Source organism: Manduca sexta, chromosome 2 (genome assembly GCF_014839805.1).
Source record: "Manduca sexta isolate Smith_Timp_Sample1 chromosome 2, JHU_Msex_v1.0, whole genome shotgun sequence".
In the NCBI taxonomy this organism is placed as follows: domain Eukaryota; kingdom Metazoa; phylum Arthropoda; class Insecta; order Lepidoptera; family Sphingidae; genus Manduca; species Manduca sexta.
In genome coordinates this window covers 3,479,561-3,499,652 of record NC_051116.1, presented here as the reverse complement: position 1 = coordinate 3,499,652, position 20,092 = coordinate 3,479,561, and the positions used below count along the sequence as shown (strand labels likewise).

The 20,092-nt window shown below is 36.8% G+C and overlaps 1 protein-coding gene across 3 annotated transcripts in view; it reads left to right on the top strand.

The window, feature by feature from the left end:
- LOC115453931 (hemicentin-1) overlaps positions 1-20,092 on the top strand; it is a 207,160-nt gene that overhangs the window by 105,413 nt on the left and 81,655 nt on the right. For all 3 annotated transcript variants that reach the window (XM_037437742.1, XM_037437740.1, XM_037437735.1), the window contains exon 3: positions 17,681-17,851. In XM_037437742.1, the coding sequence (XP_037293639.1) occupies positions 17,681-17,851 (171 nt within the window). The remainder of the gene's footprint in view (positions 1-17,680; positions 17,852-20,092) is intronic.

The following is a 20,092-nucleotide window of genomic DNA, read 5'->3' as shown; positions in this document are numbered from 1 at the left end:
CAATCTCCCCGTAGGTACTTAAGTTAGGACAAAAATCGCAAAAAAATGTTTAAGGTTTGAAGGCGACGATGCAAGCGTCTTCTTCAGCTTTTAATTCAATGGTCTAGATGATCCTATGGGAATTCATTACCCTTACAATCAGTCGAGCGAGTTCTTTGTCTCGTAATTTCACACATTTTTTTTATTGCTTTGAATGAGAGACAATCTTGCCGTTCAGCTGATATTAAGCGATACGACCGCCCATAAATAGTAGAAACACCATCCAACACCTTGAATTACAAAGCATTGTTAGGTATTCCACGGCGCTCGCCATCACATGAGATGTTAAGTCTCATCATGACCAGTAGTTACACTGGCTACAATGTCCTCAAACCGGAACACAACAGTGACTACACACTGCTGCTTGACGGCAGAAATAAACATTGCGGTAGTATCTACCGAGGCGGACTCTCATATATGAGAGACCTACCACCAGTAGTAGTCACATCATGTGATATAATTGTAGAAACGAGCTAATTTCACTTCTTCCCCTTAGAAGCGCTATGCACAAACTCACGACATAACAGTATTTCAGAAAAGCAAACATTTCCTCCAGTTAAACGTCGAGTCCACAGCTTAGCACACATTTATCCTGTAGTTTAAATATCGCCCACCGTCGACGATATCGACCGAGCCCGCATGCAGATAGCAAACAGTGACCAGACCGTGGTCTGTGGTGCGCCATGCCCTTAGTAAACGGTATAGCATAGGCTTACAAGTGGGTCACCTGGTGAATAAATACAAAAAATATTAATTAGGGTTAAAAAAAGTTAATATTGGAACGATAAATTTAATTATGTTATAATGAAACAAGGTTTTGTTAAGTCCCAAAGTAAATGCTATTTGTATTGTAAGTTTAGTGGCGTGGAATGGTATGTGTATTTACCCATAAAGAAGAGTCACGGATACACCCCGTATTTTTTTTTTATATAAATATGTACACGAGTGTGTCCCCTGATGGTAGTACCTCAGCTAGCCATCGACAAGCCATAGGAATCGTAGCTATAGAGCTGGATTAAAAGGAGAAAAATCAAGGTTAGGAAGCAGAGTGGGTTCTTCGAGTTTCTATAAATCTCATTCACCATGCTCAGTGAGTCAGTAGTACTATCACAGTTGATTCGGTTCATTCGTGCTGCAGAATAATCATTTTTACGATGTAGCACTCCTACTGACTAATATGCACCTAATTTACTAAGCATCTTAATCTAAATAGATACAATAACAAAATAAAAGAAAGTTTATAAGCCTTCCTCATTTCTAAGGATTACATTAATACAGTAAGTGTTCCCCAAGTCGTAGTTATACCAAAAAAAAAACATTTTACAGTAGGACGACAAAAGTGGTTCACAAGCTACTCCAACAACACTTTAAATTAATGTACTACATTTTACTGAGACATATTGTAGGCAGACGACTTGATAAAGGTTGTAGGAATACGTTGGATACAGGCACTTGTCACAGGTCCGTCTGGAAATCTTTAGGAAAGGTCAATGTTCAGCACTGGACTCTATGTGTCTGATGATGATTGTACTGAGAAGCGCTTGTCACCCTCAGCCATTAGACGTTGGGTTACTCAATAAAAATAAAAATACCGAAGTCCTTCAAATCAACACAATTAGTGTATAATTATAACGTAACAAACTTAACACTTGTAACAACAAAACGAGGCCACACACTACCTAAATTTAAGCCACTTGCCACATAATTACACATTAATAGCGTAAACAAAATTGTCTCATATTCTGAATCCTCTATTCTACACGCAGCCGTAATCTCAGGCGTAATATATTCTCCACTTGGCACTAAGCCTCGTGCGGGTACAATGCGCGGTGCATACCGACTACAACGACACACACGCTAGCAAAGCCGGCGATGTAATTAATGCAATTTCATTTCCACGTCTACACAATAAACAGATCTGCAAGGTTAGGTTAGGTTTGCGTGATTTGAGGTTTTTGCTTACAAATTATTTCTACGAGCGCTTACTCTACATAGCTAAGTTTATACTTTTAGAGAAAAACATGCACTTAAGTTTCACACAGCTTACTACTGTTCCGAAGCTTATTGTGCAAACCTATCGGTTAGACGGTTACAAATCTAAACTCACCAAGTCTATTTTTCCCTATCGAGAATAAACGATTTTTTATATCTCCAACAAATAATCGACTCTACCTCACGAGTTTATGAACCGAAAGGACGGACCACTTGAATAATAAATTATAATTAAACCGGTTATGTAATCCACACCACATAATAACGATACTCCACGTAATCCCGCGAGCCGTGGGAGTTAACCCGCACTAAATTAAATGTAAACACGTAAAACTAATCAGCATATTGTTTTGAGTATCCATAAAATATAACTCAATAGCTCGTGGAGACGGGCCGACGAGGGTCCGGCGGCAAACACTAGCGGGTTATTAGCAGCAGTGATGGGTGTCACGCTGACGCGGGTCCGACTCGATATCACTCGTGAATATTACACGCTTGATTAATATTACCTCTTACTGTGATTAGGGACATAACTGAGATACTCGCACTAGGCTAGCGTCACACCATGCACGCGGTCTCACTCCTTCCTGGACTCAACTTATACACTCCTGTCAGTTCATTACTTTACCAGTCCGCGCGCCACACCACGCTTCCGACACGTGGTCTAACTAGTTCCTGAGCTCTAATGCAATCCCGTCAGCTTGTAGCCAACCGCGGCGCGTCATACCACCTTACCTGCACGTGGTCTCACATCCGCTCGTTATCTCTCATACACTCCCGTCAGCTCGTCGCTCCACCGGCCCGCGCGTCACACCATGCTCCATGTCCGTGGTCTCACACTTGCTTCTGTTCTCTCACGCACTCCCATCAGCTCGTCGCTCCGCCAGCCCGCGTGTCGCACTCCACTGTACTGGGTCTCACAACACCTACACTATTAGTTTACAACTATGCGGCGTGTGCTCGAGTTTCTTTATATTGGATTAGTTTTGTCTCGTTACGCGCTTGCCTAAACAGTTTACCTAACAACTATTCGCGAAAAGGTTCAATAAGATTACGGAGCGGTGTGTGAGCGAGACGGAAAACGCACGCTTAATTAAATTCAGCAATATTGAAGCGGTGTAAGCAAAACATGAAACTTGGCGGTAAGTTGGGGCAATAACATCGGATGGTTCACTCGGAGTGCATCGAGTTATGTCCGCCAAATGAAGCGACGAACTTACTGCGGCGGCCAAACACTCCGCGGAATACAATTCGCTACCGCTCGTGGAAATGCTAAGCTTAATAATAACGCGGATTTAGTATTACCAAGACAACCTACGTTCTAATTTTCTATTTAGAGATTAGTCGAAAATGTATGTTTCAAGATAATTCAGTAACGTTGAATTTCTATTAACGTAAAACGAAAGTTTTGGCTTCTGGGAATGACAGTAGAAGACAATCTAGACTACTTGTCTCCACTAATTCGTTAACTTTGATTTAAAACATTGTTGGATTGAAATATCCGTCCGAGTAAAACTAAAGTTTAACTAATTGACATGTTGAAACTTTTCGCTGTCAATGTTCAATGAAAGTGTGTTTAATTGTATTCTACGAGGCAAGTTTGTCATACCGTCTACTCAATTTGATACTCATAGATTTTTTATTTCCTCCCAGCCTATATGGCATCTAAAAATCAATATTGCCTTATAAAAAAACTTTATACTAAAAAAGAACCAGATCCTGTGTTCCATTGCGAGGGTACTGGATACATATCATAGTTTAATATTATCAGTAAATGCCATTTAATTTATTTTATTTATTCAATAAATTTACAACGAGCTTGTGCGAGATTATCACAAAATAGAAATAAGGAGTCTATTTACAAGTTTTCGCAAGTAACTTACATGTTACTAATTATGTAAAAGATTGAGGTCAGTTGAAAGAGTCAAAAAAATATGATAAATAAAATAATATAAAATTTACGGCTTAATATTGCACTTTACTTCTTACAAACATCCAAATATTACTTATACGCTGGTGGTAGGATAATTGTAGTCCAAATAGCGACCACCGTCCACATAAGTATGGCACGTTTCAGTATCAGCTTGTGTAAGTCCAGTTCCAAACAGGCCAGTATTGTGTCGACTGGTGAGCGGTGTCATTTCTCGTCACTGGACATTCTGTCTGGGCCCTACTCAGTCAGTTAGTCTATCTTCAGATGCAGTGGAGTCGCTTTGCGAAGCCCGTAAATAGAACTTTTAACATATTAGTAGCATACCTATTCCATATCCCCAAACTATGAACACTGAACACAATAGGGTACCGGACTCATTTTTGTTCTTTACTATTATCAAATATTTACATAATATAAATTATAACACAGAAGGAATTATTAAAATCCGGTAAAAAATCAACAAGTTATAAGTCTTTGAATTTCGGTGGAAGGGGTAATTAACAAGAAACAGAAAAGAGACGAAATATCCACATGTGACGTCATCGGGAATTACGACGCGTGCGAAAAAAAGAGATGAAGCGATATCCCCACATCGCGCCCACTTCTGCACGTTACAATATTTTAAATATGAATTACTCGCTCATTTTTTAACCAATTGTTATGCAGTTTTCGCAGGAGTGCTTCTTTTTCGTATTATTAACCATTACATATAGAATAATGTACAAAATCAAGCATAGGCCGGTCCCCTATTCCGAACATGTCGGAGTCGGCCCGCGGACGCAGGGGCCTCGCACTAATTTTAGTTTTCATTACTGACCGGGCAGTGCGCCGCCGAAAATTGTTGTATGCAGTTTCACAAATAATTTGCAGTTATGATTATTGTAAACAGTTGCTGTGTTTGTACAATTTGATTTACTTCGTTGTTGTGGCCTATAAACCGACTAATGTTGAATGAGCATTGTACAAAATTTATTCTTTTGATATTGGATGGTACAATCATTAAATGGGTGATATTGTTTTAGTAAGATAATAACATTAGCTTTAATTACGACGTCGCATGTCTATAAAAACGTTCTTGATACTATAATCTAAGCATAAGTGGCAGTAAGGTCTTATATTTTGACAGTTAATAGATTAATTCGTTCATTTACAGTAAGACAACATGAGTCGTAATTATATCCAAAATTACCAAAGGTTCCCAAACTACGCAAGACCTGTAACTTAGAAAACAAATACTAGACTAAAATAACATTAAGAAACTTTATTTGACTATATACCTAAATGTACGAAATAAGCATTTACTAAAATATATAATAATATATAAATTTATCGGCTTTTTCAGTACAATAGCGTTTTTATAATTCACGAGCTCACGATAGATTCGGTAACATTGTAATTAGTATTTCGAAACAAGTTCGTGAGTTTTTTGGAGCAGCCATACATTAAGCAGTTAGTTCTTGATTGGACGTACTCTATAAAGTAGAAACATGTTGTATATTGAGCGGTATGCATATCTAAAATAAGGTATTTGACTATGTTTGATTTTATGCATTTTTTGTATGTAACAGCAATTAATACAAAAAATAAATCCTTCTGTGAAAACAGCATTAAAATTTTATAAGAAATGAGGCTGTAATTGAAATTTCATATATTGCTACATAAAGGAGTGGGCGTGTAATGGGGATATTGCTCCATCTCTTTCTTTCGCACGCATCGTAATGCCCACTGACGTCACGTCACTATATTATATTCCGCAAAACTAGTGTTATTTCAACATCTAATACTCGCGCAGTGTATACTACTCAGATATAGTATATTTCACCTGCTCCTTAGAGATTTCGTCGCGATCTTAAGTTACTGTTCGAGTACAAGTGGACAAGTCTCTCACGGCCCAAAGTGCTCATAACAAGTAAGTTACAAGACGGGTGCGTCGTAAAGTGCCTTTCCGGACCGCGCCGGGTAATTACTGAAGTGGGAGTGAGGGCACACTTTATACTAATTAAATGGAAGGTTTATTGACGTAAGACGTCCACGTCGAGTTTCTTCGACAGCTCTGTAGTTAAGATGTTTTGTTAATAATACATTATACCATTATATAATTATAATGCACACACCAGTGGCGAAGAGTGAAATTTTCCGAAAAGAGACCCGGCATTACGTATAAATACTAATAATATGCTTAAAAGCGGTTTAAATTAAAATTAGATTTTCCTGAAATTACGAAAGGGATGCCGGTAGGAATCGAATTGTATGGTCTCTTGGACACTGACACAAACACATCACGACTTTATTCCCGAAGGCGTTGGCAGAGGTGCAGCCAAGATTTACTACCTTACTACCGAGGCTTACTTTTTGCCACGTGTGTTCCTACCCATGATGAGATAGAGGGCGAGCTTATTATGAATGCGAAAGTTTTTGAAGATGTCTGGATATTTCTTTGAAGAAAATACAAAGTGGTTCATGGATTTGGATTAAATTTTCCACACAAATAGACCAGGTGAATTTATTACAGATTATAGGTTCATTTTATCCCACAAAATACTTAAGTCTTATTTCAGGAAGGTTTTTCTCCCGGGCGATATCGTGGGACACCAAGTTATAAATAAATACAGCAATAATTATCGATTAGTTTGTTTACAGCATGTATGAGCTCGAGCGGTGCCGTAAACCATTGACTCAAAGGCGAGTTACTGAGATTGTCAGAGTTCATACCTACATTTGCGACCCCTGCACTGGTTGCATCTCTGACTACATTCAAACAACGTTACCTATTTAGAATTGGAAATATTAATTTAAAAATAGAGAAATTAAATACTAACTGCCAGCGAAGTTAGTTAAACGATTTCATTTCCTTTTTTAATGTATTTTAACCTACATTCAAACATAACTGAAACATTATGTTTTACACTTTTTCAGTTGTTTTATTTAATGTTTGTATTAAATGTTGACATATTTGACAGTGGCGCGCAGTGGGTGATGAGAATATGTTAATAAGTCGCAGGTTCGAAACTGGCCAGAAAATGTATGATGTGTATTTCGCATGTTCTTAAGTTTTTAATATTACCCAAGACGATATTCAGAGTGAGAGTAATTGACAATAAGAATAAAGTAAAAATAAAAAACACATAGATTCACACTCTTCATACTAAATGTATTATTGTCAGTGAAAGTCCATTAATATTTCACAATAAATTGCCCTACCCGGGAAACGAATCCCTTTACTGACGTTACGTAGTAAAATCACTCTTTATACTAAAGCGAAAACCTATTGGATAATTCTTACTTTTTACCCTTTCAATGATAAAATCGTAATGTTACAAATATGGAATTTTTTCATATCCCCACATCGGCATAACTTATTTCACCTTCGAAATCTGAGTTTACCAAAGTTTCTCGAATATTCGTCGATTTCCGCTGAATACGCGTTATATTGGTATCGATTACTCGGTTAATGCTTCGTGAATATCTTCACGCCTATGTGGAGAGGAATGTCGATAGTAGAACCGTATGCTGTACGAAATAAAAGCTATAGTCACACATTTAATATTTAATCATTATCATGTCAGTAGAAACATTAAGTAATGTATAGTATACTTTATACTATAAATAGGTACGTCTATCTAGGGAGGTAGTAAAAATTTAAATATCCTATGTTTTTACCTTGACCAGGGAAGTAAAAAACGTGCTTTGGAGCACCACTTACCGTTTTCAGTACCAGAAACTAGGTCCATATTTTACCACATTGCGCGGTTTTTTTTTTTCCTTTTCAAGCTATACATTTCTGGAACATAGCAAGTGCATACCTCAGCTATCAGTTATTTGTCAGTGCATATATAGTGGCACCCGGGCCTGCCCGCGTATGAGCGTGTAAAGCCATGTTTTATTCAGCCTTCCGCAATATCCGCGGCGCGGTACATACGCCGTACGTACGCTCTGTACGACGTATACCCCTCATTCCGCATTCGCAACTTCGCACAGTAAATCACTCAAGTTTCGATATTCCTACAAGTTTGAAAATATTTCGTTTTGCCGATAAAATTTCAACTTTTGTCAAGTTGTACACGCGAGTGAGTTATAGATATACTGCGCTGCAAACTCGAAATGGACTTTGTTGTCGAGTGTTAAAGTTTGGTTTTGAGTGGCCGGTCATGCACTTTGCATTTTGGAACCGTGCCTGGGACAAATGCAGCGAAATCGTCCTGAAACGTACTATCTAAGAAAAAGTTTGGTTGTTTTTTTTCCGAGCGCTATCTTGTGGCGGAGTTTGTTTGCGCAAACATATTAAAGTTTTATATTAAATCTCCGGCTATCATGGACATTACAGACGGCTCTCAGAATATGAATTGTAGACTGCGTAGTAATAAGTAATTTATAACAAACACATGCCCCGCCTTAATCCCCGAAGTGGTAGGCAGAGGTGTAACCAGGACACCCGTTGTAAACGAAACCATGTGTTGAAAACAATACTTTGCCATAATAACATGTTATCGTAATCATAGATGTAAATTTAAAATAAAAAGTGTAAATTACGAACAAAATATTTATTTTTGTTCGAAATATTTACATATTAGATAATAATTATCATTTTACATGCCCTAAGCACACTACTTCTACTTAAAGAGAATTTTTCGGAACGGCAACATCAAAGTCAGAAATAAACTAACACACACCATATTCGCAATAAATTAGCAAACGATAAAAAATCCGAAAATAACACCAGAATTTTTTGATGAAAATATTTATTATTCGTGCATGATTTTTGGCATAATGTTAGCAGAGGTAAAGACTAATGTGTGGTTTTATTTAGTAAGGCAATGACAAAATGACCCTGTACAGGAGAGATACAAAAGTTGACCTACATAAACTCTTAATCCCGTATTTAGAAAGTGTCGACCTACATCCGGATTCACGCGTCAACAGTTTACATAAGTCTTACTAAAATACTTGCACAAATATTAGATGTTTGGCAAATCCTCGTGTGGTGCAATATCGCATGCCGCCGTCCACTCTCAATATCGGACTCTCAGTTTACTGCGCAAATAAAACCGAACTTGTGAGAAATTCGCCACTTATTGAGCAGCCTTGAGCTGAGACTTAGTCAATGTGAAAGTACTGGGAGAGTTCAATCAATACTGAATTATACTTACTGCAAGGTGTTGCTCGCGGCTTAGCTTGCTTGTACCGCCTTCGGAACACAAAAGTCTCTAAAACATGTTCCTGCGCTACCTATTAAAAATATATAAATAAATTCTATTATTTCCCACAGGAGCAAATAACTGGGATAAAAAGTAGCTTCTGTGTTAGGTTGAGGATATCATCTACCCGTGTTCCAAAGTTCATTGAAATCGGTTCAACTGTTTCTGTGTTTACTTTTTATATACAAACGTTTTCACTTTACGCATTTATAATATTAAATAAGGTAAGATAGGACTAGCTCTGTTCTCGGTTCCGTCTTCAAAGTACGTTTATAGTATAATAAGTGTATATTATAAGGTTGAACGCTCGGGATACGTAATCAAAGATTGTTCTGCATGAGTAAATGTTTATTACTTCTTTAATATGACAACATACATGGTTTTATATAAGAAAAACATACATACAATATAATAAGATAGATGGATTACAACAATATCTAATACCCCTCAAGTAACTCCTTATTAGTTTAACAATTTTCAGAATCAAAGCAATAATTACAAAGATTAATATCAAATAATGTTCAAACAAAAAATAAATAATACTGTACAGCATTGATCGAGTCTACTTAATATTTGCTTATTAAAGACAATGAAACATCAGTATTATTGAGTGCATCGCATCTCGCAAGTCGCAGAATAAAAGGGCTAACAAATGCATGAAGAAATAACTGTACCAGGCCCGCATCTACAACCGTATGTTAAAATGTAAGGGGGTCGTGACTCCCAGTGATTTAATATATAATACAAATGTACTTGTTGGTATTAGAGGCGCAATCTAACACAGTAACATAAGATCATAAAAACATGTGTAATCATTGTATGACTACTAGTAATTTTTATAACTACGAAATTTAGAAAAAGTAGTTTTCGTCTTAAACGGTATGTTAAATCATGAAGTAAATAGTAGAATGACTTTACTTTTCATAATATTAAGTACTATAATAAAGGTTTGTCTGTTACTGTTTGTGTGTGTATTTTCCGAATTTGAGATTGTAATAAGTTATATATTTATTGATTTCTAATTTATTTGTAATCCATTGTAGATCCATCGTTTATTATATTATTTATAGCCAGTTGAGTACATTTCAGATATTATGAATGACCGCTAAAGCATTATTACTAATTTAGTTCAGTATTTTTACCCGATTTATCCCTCTAACTCCGTCCCCGCGTAACAAGCGCCGAGCACTGAGTACTCGCGCGTCGACTTTGTTGTTACTCGGAAACTGTAAAGAAATTCAGAGCTGAGAGATTTTGCATTTATGTAGAATTAAAACTTGTGTAATTTTTACTGAAAGAATAATTGGTTTCTTATGATTATGAAAAGCTTTGTTTAGTAGTGGTGGAGTTTTGATATGGGTAAAGTCTCTGGCGATTTAGAAACTCTACGCAATGATTAGTAATGAGGATAAAGTAATTGAAATAGATGAATGAAAAGCTTGTATGCTAGTAAATATAAAAAAAAAATATATTAACATTAGAAGTGTATTTTCATTTATTAATTTATTCAATCTTTTTTGCATATAAATAAAGCAATTAAATTTAAAAATAGGTAAATTAAACACCGAGTAAAAATGGCGGTCTTATCGCTCAAGGAAATAATGTACTGCACGGATTTTTATGAAATTTGCTATGGAGATAATTTAAGACCGTAGGAAGGTATAGGCTACTTTCTGTCCTGGAAAAATATATAGCAGGCCTTTTATCCTGAAAACTCCTGAAAACTCACGCGGGCGAAGCCACGAACAAAAGCTAGTTTATTATATAATCCTCTAAGATTATATTACTTAGTCCATATCCAATTTGAATGTTTATTCTGAGGCGTCACTCTCGCGTGAGCTGTCGCCGCTCTTAGTTCCAACTGATCTCCTAATGTACGCCGTAGCTGATTACAACTGTCGACCGGTTTAATATTAGCGAGACGACAGCTGAGCCATTCATAACCACTCTCCACGATTAGATAAACTATCTTAGTATGTACGTTAACTACAAATGACTTAGAAACGATACCTTCAAATCGTGCTAGGCCATATCGACTGAGGACTGAAGTTGTGATATCTATTCTTATGTGGGACAATTCTGTAAAGTTCTGATACCATGGTCTCCTTTTGGAACCAGTTAACATAATGCCACGTAAACCCAGACTCGAGACAAACATTTGTAGTTATACAAACAATTGTCTCTGTCACCGCACATTTTATATTTAACTCGCGTGTTTTATTCGTGGTACTTACTGCTCTACTAACGCAAGTCTAATTCAATTTAACCGTTGAGTTTATCAAATGCTATTCAAATCACTAGTTATAATACCTTTTTAAAGAAAGTGGTAAATAACCGGGATAAAAATTAGCTTGTAGGTCAATCCAAGACATAGTATATCCATGTGTCAAATTCATCTAAATCTGTTCAGCTGTTTGTTTCCTTCTAATAAACATACCATACAAACATTTTGACATACATTTTTTTTATGACTCTTACTGTAGTACGCTGACTCCACATACCTTGGAACACGTTACTATAGCTTTTCTCTGCACGGTCTTACTCGCTATCCAGGTACGAAATACCCCGAACTATCTCGCATCATACGCGACACTTTTCTTTGAATGAATGTTCTGGAATTTTATTAGAGTAACAAAGTAGGAATTTTATTTGGTGGAGTGTCATGCGAGTTTCTCACTCATTTTACTATCGTGTTTTATGAACGTAAGGTGACTCAAATTGTTAAATTTAAACTTTATATAAGTTAATATACGTTCAAGCCTTTATCGAAGGGTGGGTAGAACTGCAAATTTACTATTAGCTGATTTTTTTAATGTTGTGTATGCCATTATTGCGGGTTTTGCACCTTGTAGTCGCTAACCGCGAGGACACAAATAATCTACCATTAACGATTTACATTATTTCCATCCCTTATACTGGAAGTTATCGCACAAAAATTGCAGCTCCATGCGTCTCCGATGTCTTTATTTAACTGAAAAGACCTGAATTTCCTATTAAAGTTAAAGATTTTAAAAAACATCGTCTCTAATGCCCAAGAATAACGTAATTTCTTACTAATAAAACAATTTTCAAAACCTAACCATTAGGTTCAGAAGTTTGCAAAAAATAAACTTCAGTTATAGAGATCAAAACTGAAACGCCTCCGATTTACCAGTGGGTTGAACAGTGCTGTCACCACACTGTCACAATTACCTTGTAAACATGACAAGGGACCCCGCCCGGGGTTACTCGTGTTACCTTAATTGCTGCTGATCGACGCTTACGTGACTTACGAGCCAATGTTATGGGAAATTAAGTTGATTTTTGGATGACTCGTGTATTTAGTTACTTTATTTTTAGGGGTTGAAACTGCGATACATATACACGGTACTGGTTTTATCTGTGATAGGATAAATAGAGGCTCAAGTAATTAAATCACACTATTATCGTTCCAATATTTAACAGATTGAAAATTAATGGTATTACATTTTTATTAGAAAGTCACTCAGTTTTTATGTCGGATTGGTTACTTATAATCTGTCTTAAAATAAACGCAATACGACACAGTATTCTTTAAAATAGCGTTTAATTTTTTGACTGACTGCCTCGGTGGCGTATTTGTACTGCATGCGCGGTACGGCAGCGCTCTGAGGTCCTGGGTTCGATTCCCCGGTTGGGCAGTATTATTTGGGTTTTTCTGCTGAGTATCAACATGGCGCCTTGAATTTGTGCCCGATATGGCGATAGACTCGCCTCCTATCACATCACGGGACGGAACACACTTGGCGAAAACTGAATGCCCTAGTTGCGTCTCTGCATACCCCTTCCGTGATAAATGCGTGACGTGTGTGTGTGTGTGTGTGTGTCTTAATTTATTACCATAAATGATGCAACACACAACAAAAAAAACTATAAATAAAAATACCCACCCGTCAACCTGCCCGTCATTACAATTCAATAAAACATCGCGACCGAGTCATTCGCTACGAAACACACAAGCGAAATTATCGAAAATATCCAATGAAAGCGCATTAATTTTTAACGCAGTCTGCGGGCGGTGGCGGTGGGGTGCGGGAGGAGCGGCGGGGGGGGGGGTTGACATTGGATGACGTACGGACAGTTTTCGTATCGTAATGAGCCGACGATAATATTGAATCTGTCGCACAAACAATTTGGAAGCCGATGATCATTTATGATGGCTTTGTTATGACAGATTTATACTTAGTTTATATTCAAGTTAATATATTAGCGATACAATTACAATATAGAGATGTCATTTGTGTCCTATAAGTGCCCTTCGCCTTGTTAATATTAAAATATATTACCGAAAAACTTATACATGTTTTGAAAATAAAAAAAAATGATTATCCGTCCTGAGGAAATCTCAACTACAGTAGTCAATCTTAAATACATTCCTAGCCGAGTATTTTAAGTATTTATACTGTTCCACTACCGGATACTGGCTTATATAACAAACACGTCAGAAAAGAAAAAGTCGTGTAAAACCCTCATATAAGCATTTTTTTTAAATGTTTAGAACCGATGACAAAACTCGATATTGAAAGCATATTAAATAGCAACCCCGGTGTCCATCGTCTTTAGAAAAATGTAATTACTAGGGCTTAGCGTTTAAAAAATGTACAGAAAAAGCAAAGGTTTCGTAGACAAAGAAAAATACGGCGCGACCAAAGGCGGAACACTCTGCAATTTACTCTATTACACTTTGAAGCGCTGATAGTAATTAATAGGGCAGCGCCGGTATCGATAGATTGTGTCGATGTTACATTATATTACACAAAAATAGTTCTCAATAGCTAAACTGAAGTGGAACTTATTTATTTGAGAACTGATACATTTTCTTTGCGAAAAGAATTATCAATTGAATTGAACGAGATTTCCCTTATATAAAGAATAAACACAGCTTTGGAAGTTTATAATACAATTCCTCGTCTCACTGTAGTTACCAGTCTCGCCAGTTTCCTACCGGTCATAATAAAGATTCACTTATCTACTTCTTAATTATAATAATTGTACAACAATCCCGCACCGCACTCGCTAAAGTTTCTTCAACTAGTCTTTTATTATTGTGAAACCTTCGCTCACTTTGTTGTCTATGATTAGAGATATAACTTCAAAAAAAGTTATAAATTTTTCTTTATAGAACAAGGACAAAATGTGCTGACATTTATTGAAATGAGAAATAAGAATTCTAAAAGGGTTTGTGAGGCTGTCATGTTTCCTCATAGGTTTGTACCTCACCAATCACTTACCAGTTACCACCATACAACTGATATCGACATTTTTATAAATACCGGATTAGTACCATCGACAACGACACAAGCACATCACTAACGCCGATAAGTATCTGATGCACAAAGTTAATTAAAAGTCAGCGGTCCGTATTTTTAAATTAATTAGATGTGATAGAGCTCACACTCCGGAGATCAGATCGCCGGCGGGACTCAATGCATTTGTTTCTTTATATCCTACGAATAAAAATATAAATGTGGCTTCCCTGAGTCTCATTAGTTTGCTTTTTTATTTGTATATGCAATTGAACTACGTCGAGTGGGAATACTCAATATATCGGCAACTATTTCTAATACATTTGCTGAAATAATGCGGGTGAGGATATTTGTGTGTGCCTAGTATATCTCATGATATATGTTCATTCATAAACGGCACATACGTCTTACCTTAATGTGTCAGATATTCATATTTCCCACGTATCGTTTGAGACAAAATATTATCGTCTTCTACATAATTAGCGCTTTTATTACCCCTATAACATCAAGCTTAGATATAATAATACTATAATCTATATATATAAAAATGAATTGCTGTTCGTTAGTCTCGCTAAAACTCGAGAACGGCTGAACGGATTTATCTTATCTTGGTCTTGAATTATTCGTGGAGGTCTAGGGAAGGTTTAAAAGGTGAGAAAAATTCGAATAATTGCCGGGAAAATCCTCAAAACAGCATTTTTCTATTTCCCATACAAACGTTTTCTAACTAATACGTAGAGTCAATTTGAGCTTTATTGCTATTGTATAAAGTTCACTGTTGTCTAAGCAATGTAGGTGTGTTCCTAACATCAAAGCAGTGTGCGTTGGAGCACAGAATATAATAATGTAATGTCGCGTTCTGAAACTCAACAAAAGTGATATGGCGGACCCGACTAAATTGAACAGTCACAAAATTTAATATATCATTAGTTATTTGGTTGGCTTCACGATATTATTTCTTTTGTTTTTTTTGGATGGAGATTTGGAATGATAGTGCGAGTGCAAAGTGCAAAGACATAATAAATGGAGAAACAGACATTAGAATTGAAATTGAAAATCTCCTTCTCTTAGTTAATCTATCTATACTTATAATAAATCTGTAGAGAGGTCAATTCTGTACATGAAATATATTTCCAAAATAACTGGGGGTGATTAGGGATCGATACTGATGCCAAAAATGCAATTAGTAAAATTTTTGTCTATCTGTCTGTATAACCGTTATAGAAACAAAAACTACTCGACGGATTTTAACTTAACTTGGTACAATTATTTTTCATACTCCTGAGCTGGTTATAGTATACTTTTCATCACGCTACAATTAATAGGAGCATAGCAGTGATGGAAAATGTTGGGAAAAACGGAAGAAGTTACTCCATTTTTTAAGCTTCCGTCATTTCGTGTGCAACCTTAATGGTTAAAAGTTCCTTCGATTTCACCAGGATCCCATAATCAGACCCTGACCGGACAATCGGACCACCTGCATACCACCATAAATTAAAAAAACATCCCGACAAATTGAGCACCTTCTCCATTTTTGAAACCCGAAATCCACGCGGGCGAAGCTGCGGGCGGAAGCTAGTAATATATTAAAAACTGGAAGTTGCAAAATCTAAATTACCCATGGAACACTCAGAAGGATTTGGATGAAGAAAAACTCATGATATACATTCACTATTTATTTAGCACCAAGATTACAACGAATGTATTGCACGAATAATTATATTCCAATGGCAGACCGAGCTGTTCTTGTGTTGGTAAGGTAGATACCGCAATTGTCAGTTGCTACACCTCAATACAAACATGTCAGTGTTGCTACACTCGAGATGGTATAATTAAAACATTTTCCAATCCAAGAATCAAACCCACGACTTCTATAATTCAATACTTAAAGTAGCCATTGCAGCTCAAACTCGCGGTTGTTACACAGCTATATTTCTATTTACAAACATTTTAGACGGTCGACGATTAGTGGCATCGGGACCTTTCCCAGAGGGTCCGCGGTTTAATGCCCCAGTTAACTACAATTAGTATTTAAAGGCCGATCCGACACGATTATGGGCTGAGTAACGGCTGATATCATTTCATTCTAATCTGCGGTCTAGACAGAATAAGTAATACGTAACTGATGCTGAATTTCACTGAAATATAAACGTCTATTGTCTAAAATTTAGAAGAGACTTTAAAGTTGTGCTTAAAAAAACTAATATTATATACTTGAAACCTTGTTTGAACGCTGTGATCTGTATAAAACTACACGTATAACTACATTCAAAAAGCTACACAACTATTTTGATTCCAAACATTCTTCGGAATACGTGGTAGCGGCGTATATTACATACGAATGTTATCTAATAACAGTCATAATAATATGCTCTGTTTGATGCCAGTTGTCAGAATTTGTATTCACTCCGTACACAGCTCAGTGAGGCAAATTCAATTCAATAAAAACTCAGACGAAATCCTGTACCTTTACACATAAATTGTATACGAGTAATTATATTGGTCGAGTTGTGAGCGCGACTGTACATATTGAAATCTGCTATAATAATGAAAAAGGTTCATTTCAGTCAACAAGCCTTTAAGCTCGTTAACAGAACTGTCCTGTCCCCCGACATACGCGGCGCCGCGCGTAATGAGACCCGTGATAATGAAGTCTCTCAATACGAACAGGTTTTTACTTTGTTTGACTTAATGTGACATTTAATTATAGCCACTTGCGCATGTTTGACTTCACTCATTCACTCACTCGTTCACTCACTTGGTATGTTAATGAACGCGCCGACGTTGCTATTGTTGGTTTTATAAACGAATTTTAAATGTGTTTTCGAACATCACAGCCTGCGCTGTAATTAAAAATTGATAATTAGATGGAAGTGTAGGTAATGAGTGCGCTGTGCTCATACATTCTCTATTGGATTTACATTTACTGGAGGTGACGTATTGTAATTATGAAATACTAGTTGTGTAGCTCAATAATACGTATAGGTTAGATCTGCAATGCGTAGCTCTGTTACATTACCGTAGCGCGCTACGAATGTGCTACGTACGCGTCTACGGCAACGCGTGTATGATTTCTGCGCGGTACAGAAAAAATCATTTTCAAGTTAAACGATTAAAGTTGCAAGGTTGTTTAAGACAGTGCTTCTCTTCAGTCATTGTTTATTTCGCAGTAAACATACCATGAGCAAAAGAGTAATAGTTGGTATAATGACACAAACCCCAAAAAAATACTTATCCATTTTTCATTTTGTCCACAGTAAAACCCAAGTCAGTGGAAGTGGTGACGGGAGATGGCAAGGTGTTGGCCGACGGGGAGGTCCTCGGCCCTCTCTACGAGAGGACCAAGATCAACGTGAGCTGCATCGTGCGCGAGGGCAAGCCGCAGCCGAAGGTCGTGTGGTACTTCAACGGAGAAGAGAGACTTGACGGTGAGTTTAGAATAGCACCAACTATAGTGTTTTAAAATAAAACTATTTTGCGAATTTTATTGCGGTTTTTATATTATATTTCTCGTCGGACATTTCGAAGACTTTGCTGCCTTCGTGGTCACGGGGCGGACTGTGTTGGCATCCGAAAAGTTAAAGTTACAATATCTACCTACATTTTACAATTCTACAGTTTTTTTTAAACTTAGCTGTTAGTGGTTATAGTGTTGTTATAGTTTTCTCTTATGCAGTAAAATGGTCAACAGTAAACTCTCCTATTAAAAATCATTCCTGCGCCGGCCACGTCGACAACCCACTATATGCGAGCTACACATATATTATGTAGAGCGCGAACGGACCAATTTTATTATGCCAGTACTAACAGCTCTTAGAAAACATACCTTCCGTATATAAGTGTTATTACTGAAACTAATTCGCCTATCCTAAAGCCTGTGTATCTCCTTTAAGCGTACTTGAGAAGTTCTAGGAATTTAATATAGTTTTTTCCTACGCACTCTTTTCCACTACTGCCATATAAAAACCTATTAATAATAGGTTTTTATAATTAAGCAATGTCATAATGTAAAAAAAAATAAAAACTATCACATCATGGGACGGAACACACCCTAGTTGCGCCTCTGCATACACCTTCTGGCATAAATGCGTGATGTATGTGTGTGAGCTTCTGAAATAGAGATATTTTAAACAGATATTTGTAATAAAACACAGGTGATATCAGTCCATTACATTCACTGTAATTAGAAACTGGGGAATATTCAGATTAGTGGAATCATTAATTTGGACAATTAGGAAAATTCTACCAATTAATTATAACCAGTTAGACGTCGCGGTCATTAACTACTGTTATTTGGATTTGCATTGTATCGTCCAAGAGATAAGTGACAATTTCAATTGATTAATTTCGGTAATAATGCGCTCGTGTATATTTTGTGTCTAATTTGTCATACAATACAACAGCGGTGTACCTGATGTGATTGTGTCCTCTTTAGGGTGCATCGTTTTAAATATTCATAACGTTGTATAATCTATTTATCTACATGTATTATAAAACAAAGTTTCCAAAAGATGTCAGTCTGCATATGATCAATTTTGTTAAAATGTACTGAACGGGTTTCTGTACAGTTTTAACTAAAAGATAGTGCAATTCTTGAGGAAGGTTTAGGTTCATAGTACATTACGGTTTTATTTTAAGTGACTGAAATACGCGTAGCTAGAGCCCCACTTTTCGCCGTGTGTATTCTGTCCTATGACGTGAAAGGAGCGCGACTATAGGCATATTGGGTACAAAATCCAGACTCCGGATTGATACTGAACGAAAAATAATATCACTTTGTCCGACACGAGACATGGAATGCCGACTGACGAGAGATGATTCCTGATGATCGACGCTATGCCGGCCTGTTGAAACCGGATATACACAGGCTGATCCCGAAACACAACACACTTATGTGAGCCTCAGCAAACACAATTGCAAATCTCCAAACATTCGTCCCTGTACGAGAATCTATCACACGCCTTTCGTTTCACGCACCCCAGAGACTGTTACAATAAATAATCTTCAAACATAACTAAGTTTTAAACAGATTCAACAACCTTCAATTAAGCTCCCAAGAACGAACTTAAAGCTCAAATAAGACCTAGAAAACCAAAATATTCCTCTCATATGAGAGTACTAGGACATTAAGTGCCCATATCGGAGCGGTATGGTAATTGGGCACATTTCAGAAAAGGGGAGGGGGGGGATAGAGGGCGTCCTAATTGGGTGGTGTATGTGTTATTACTGTATAAAGGCGTCGGCGGTAAATCTTAAAGATGGCGGTGCGTGGAGATAAATTGGGAGCCTGCGAGGAGATATGAGTAACTGAGTATTACAATATTCTGACTTAAATTTAAATATAAAGTTGCTTTCGCAAATGCTTGTTATTATTGGGGATTATAAAGATGGCTAAGTAATCGAGCATCACAGATATTTGTTTGTAAATAATCATTAATATCTAAGATGTACAGGAGAAAAGTACATCGCTGATCTTCCATTAAAACTATGTGCAGTCACCCGCATAAGCAGCTAAACAAACTTAAAACTTTAAATTGCCTATATGCTTTTGTGTTCATATAAAAAAAAACTTCACAAAAAATGGCGTTAAAAAAAAGCTCAATGAAAGTTAACGTGTATAAGCGATTTTTGCTCGCCTCGTCCAGCAAATAAACTCTCAGACGTAAATA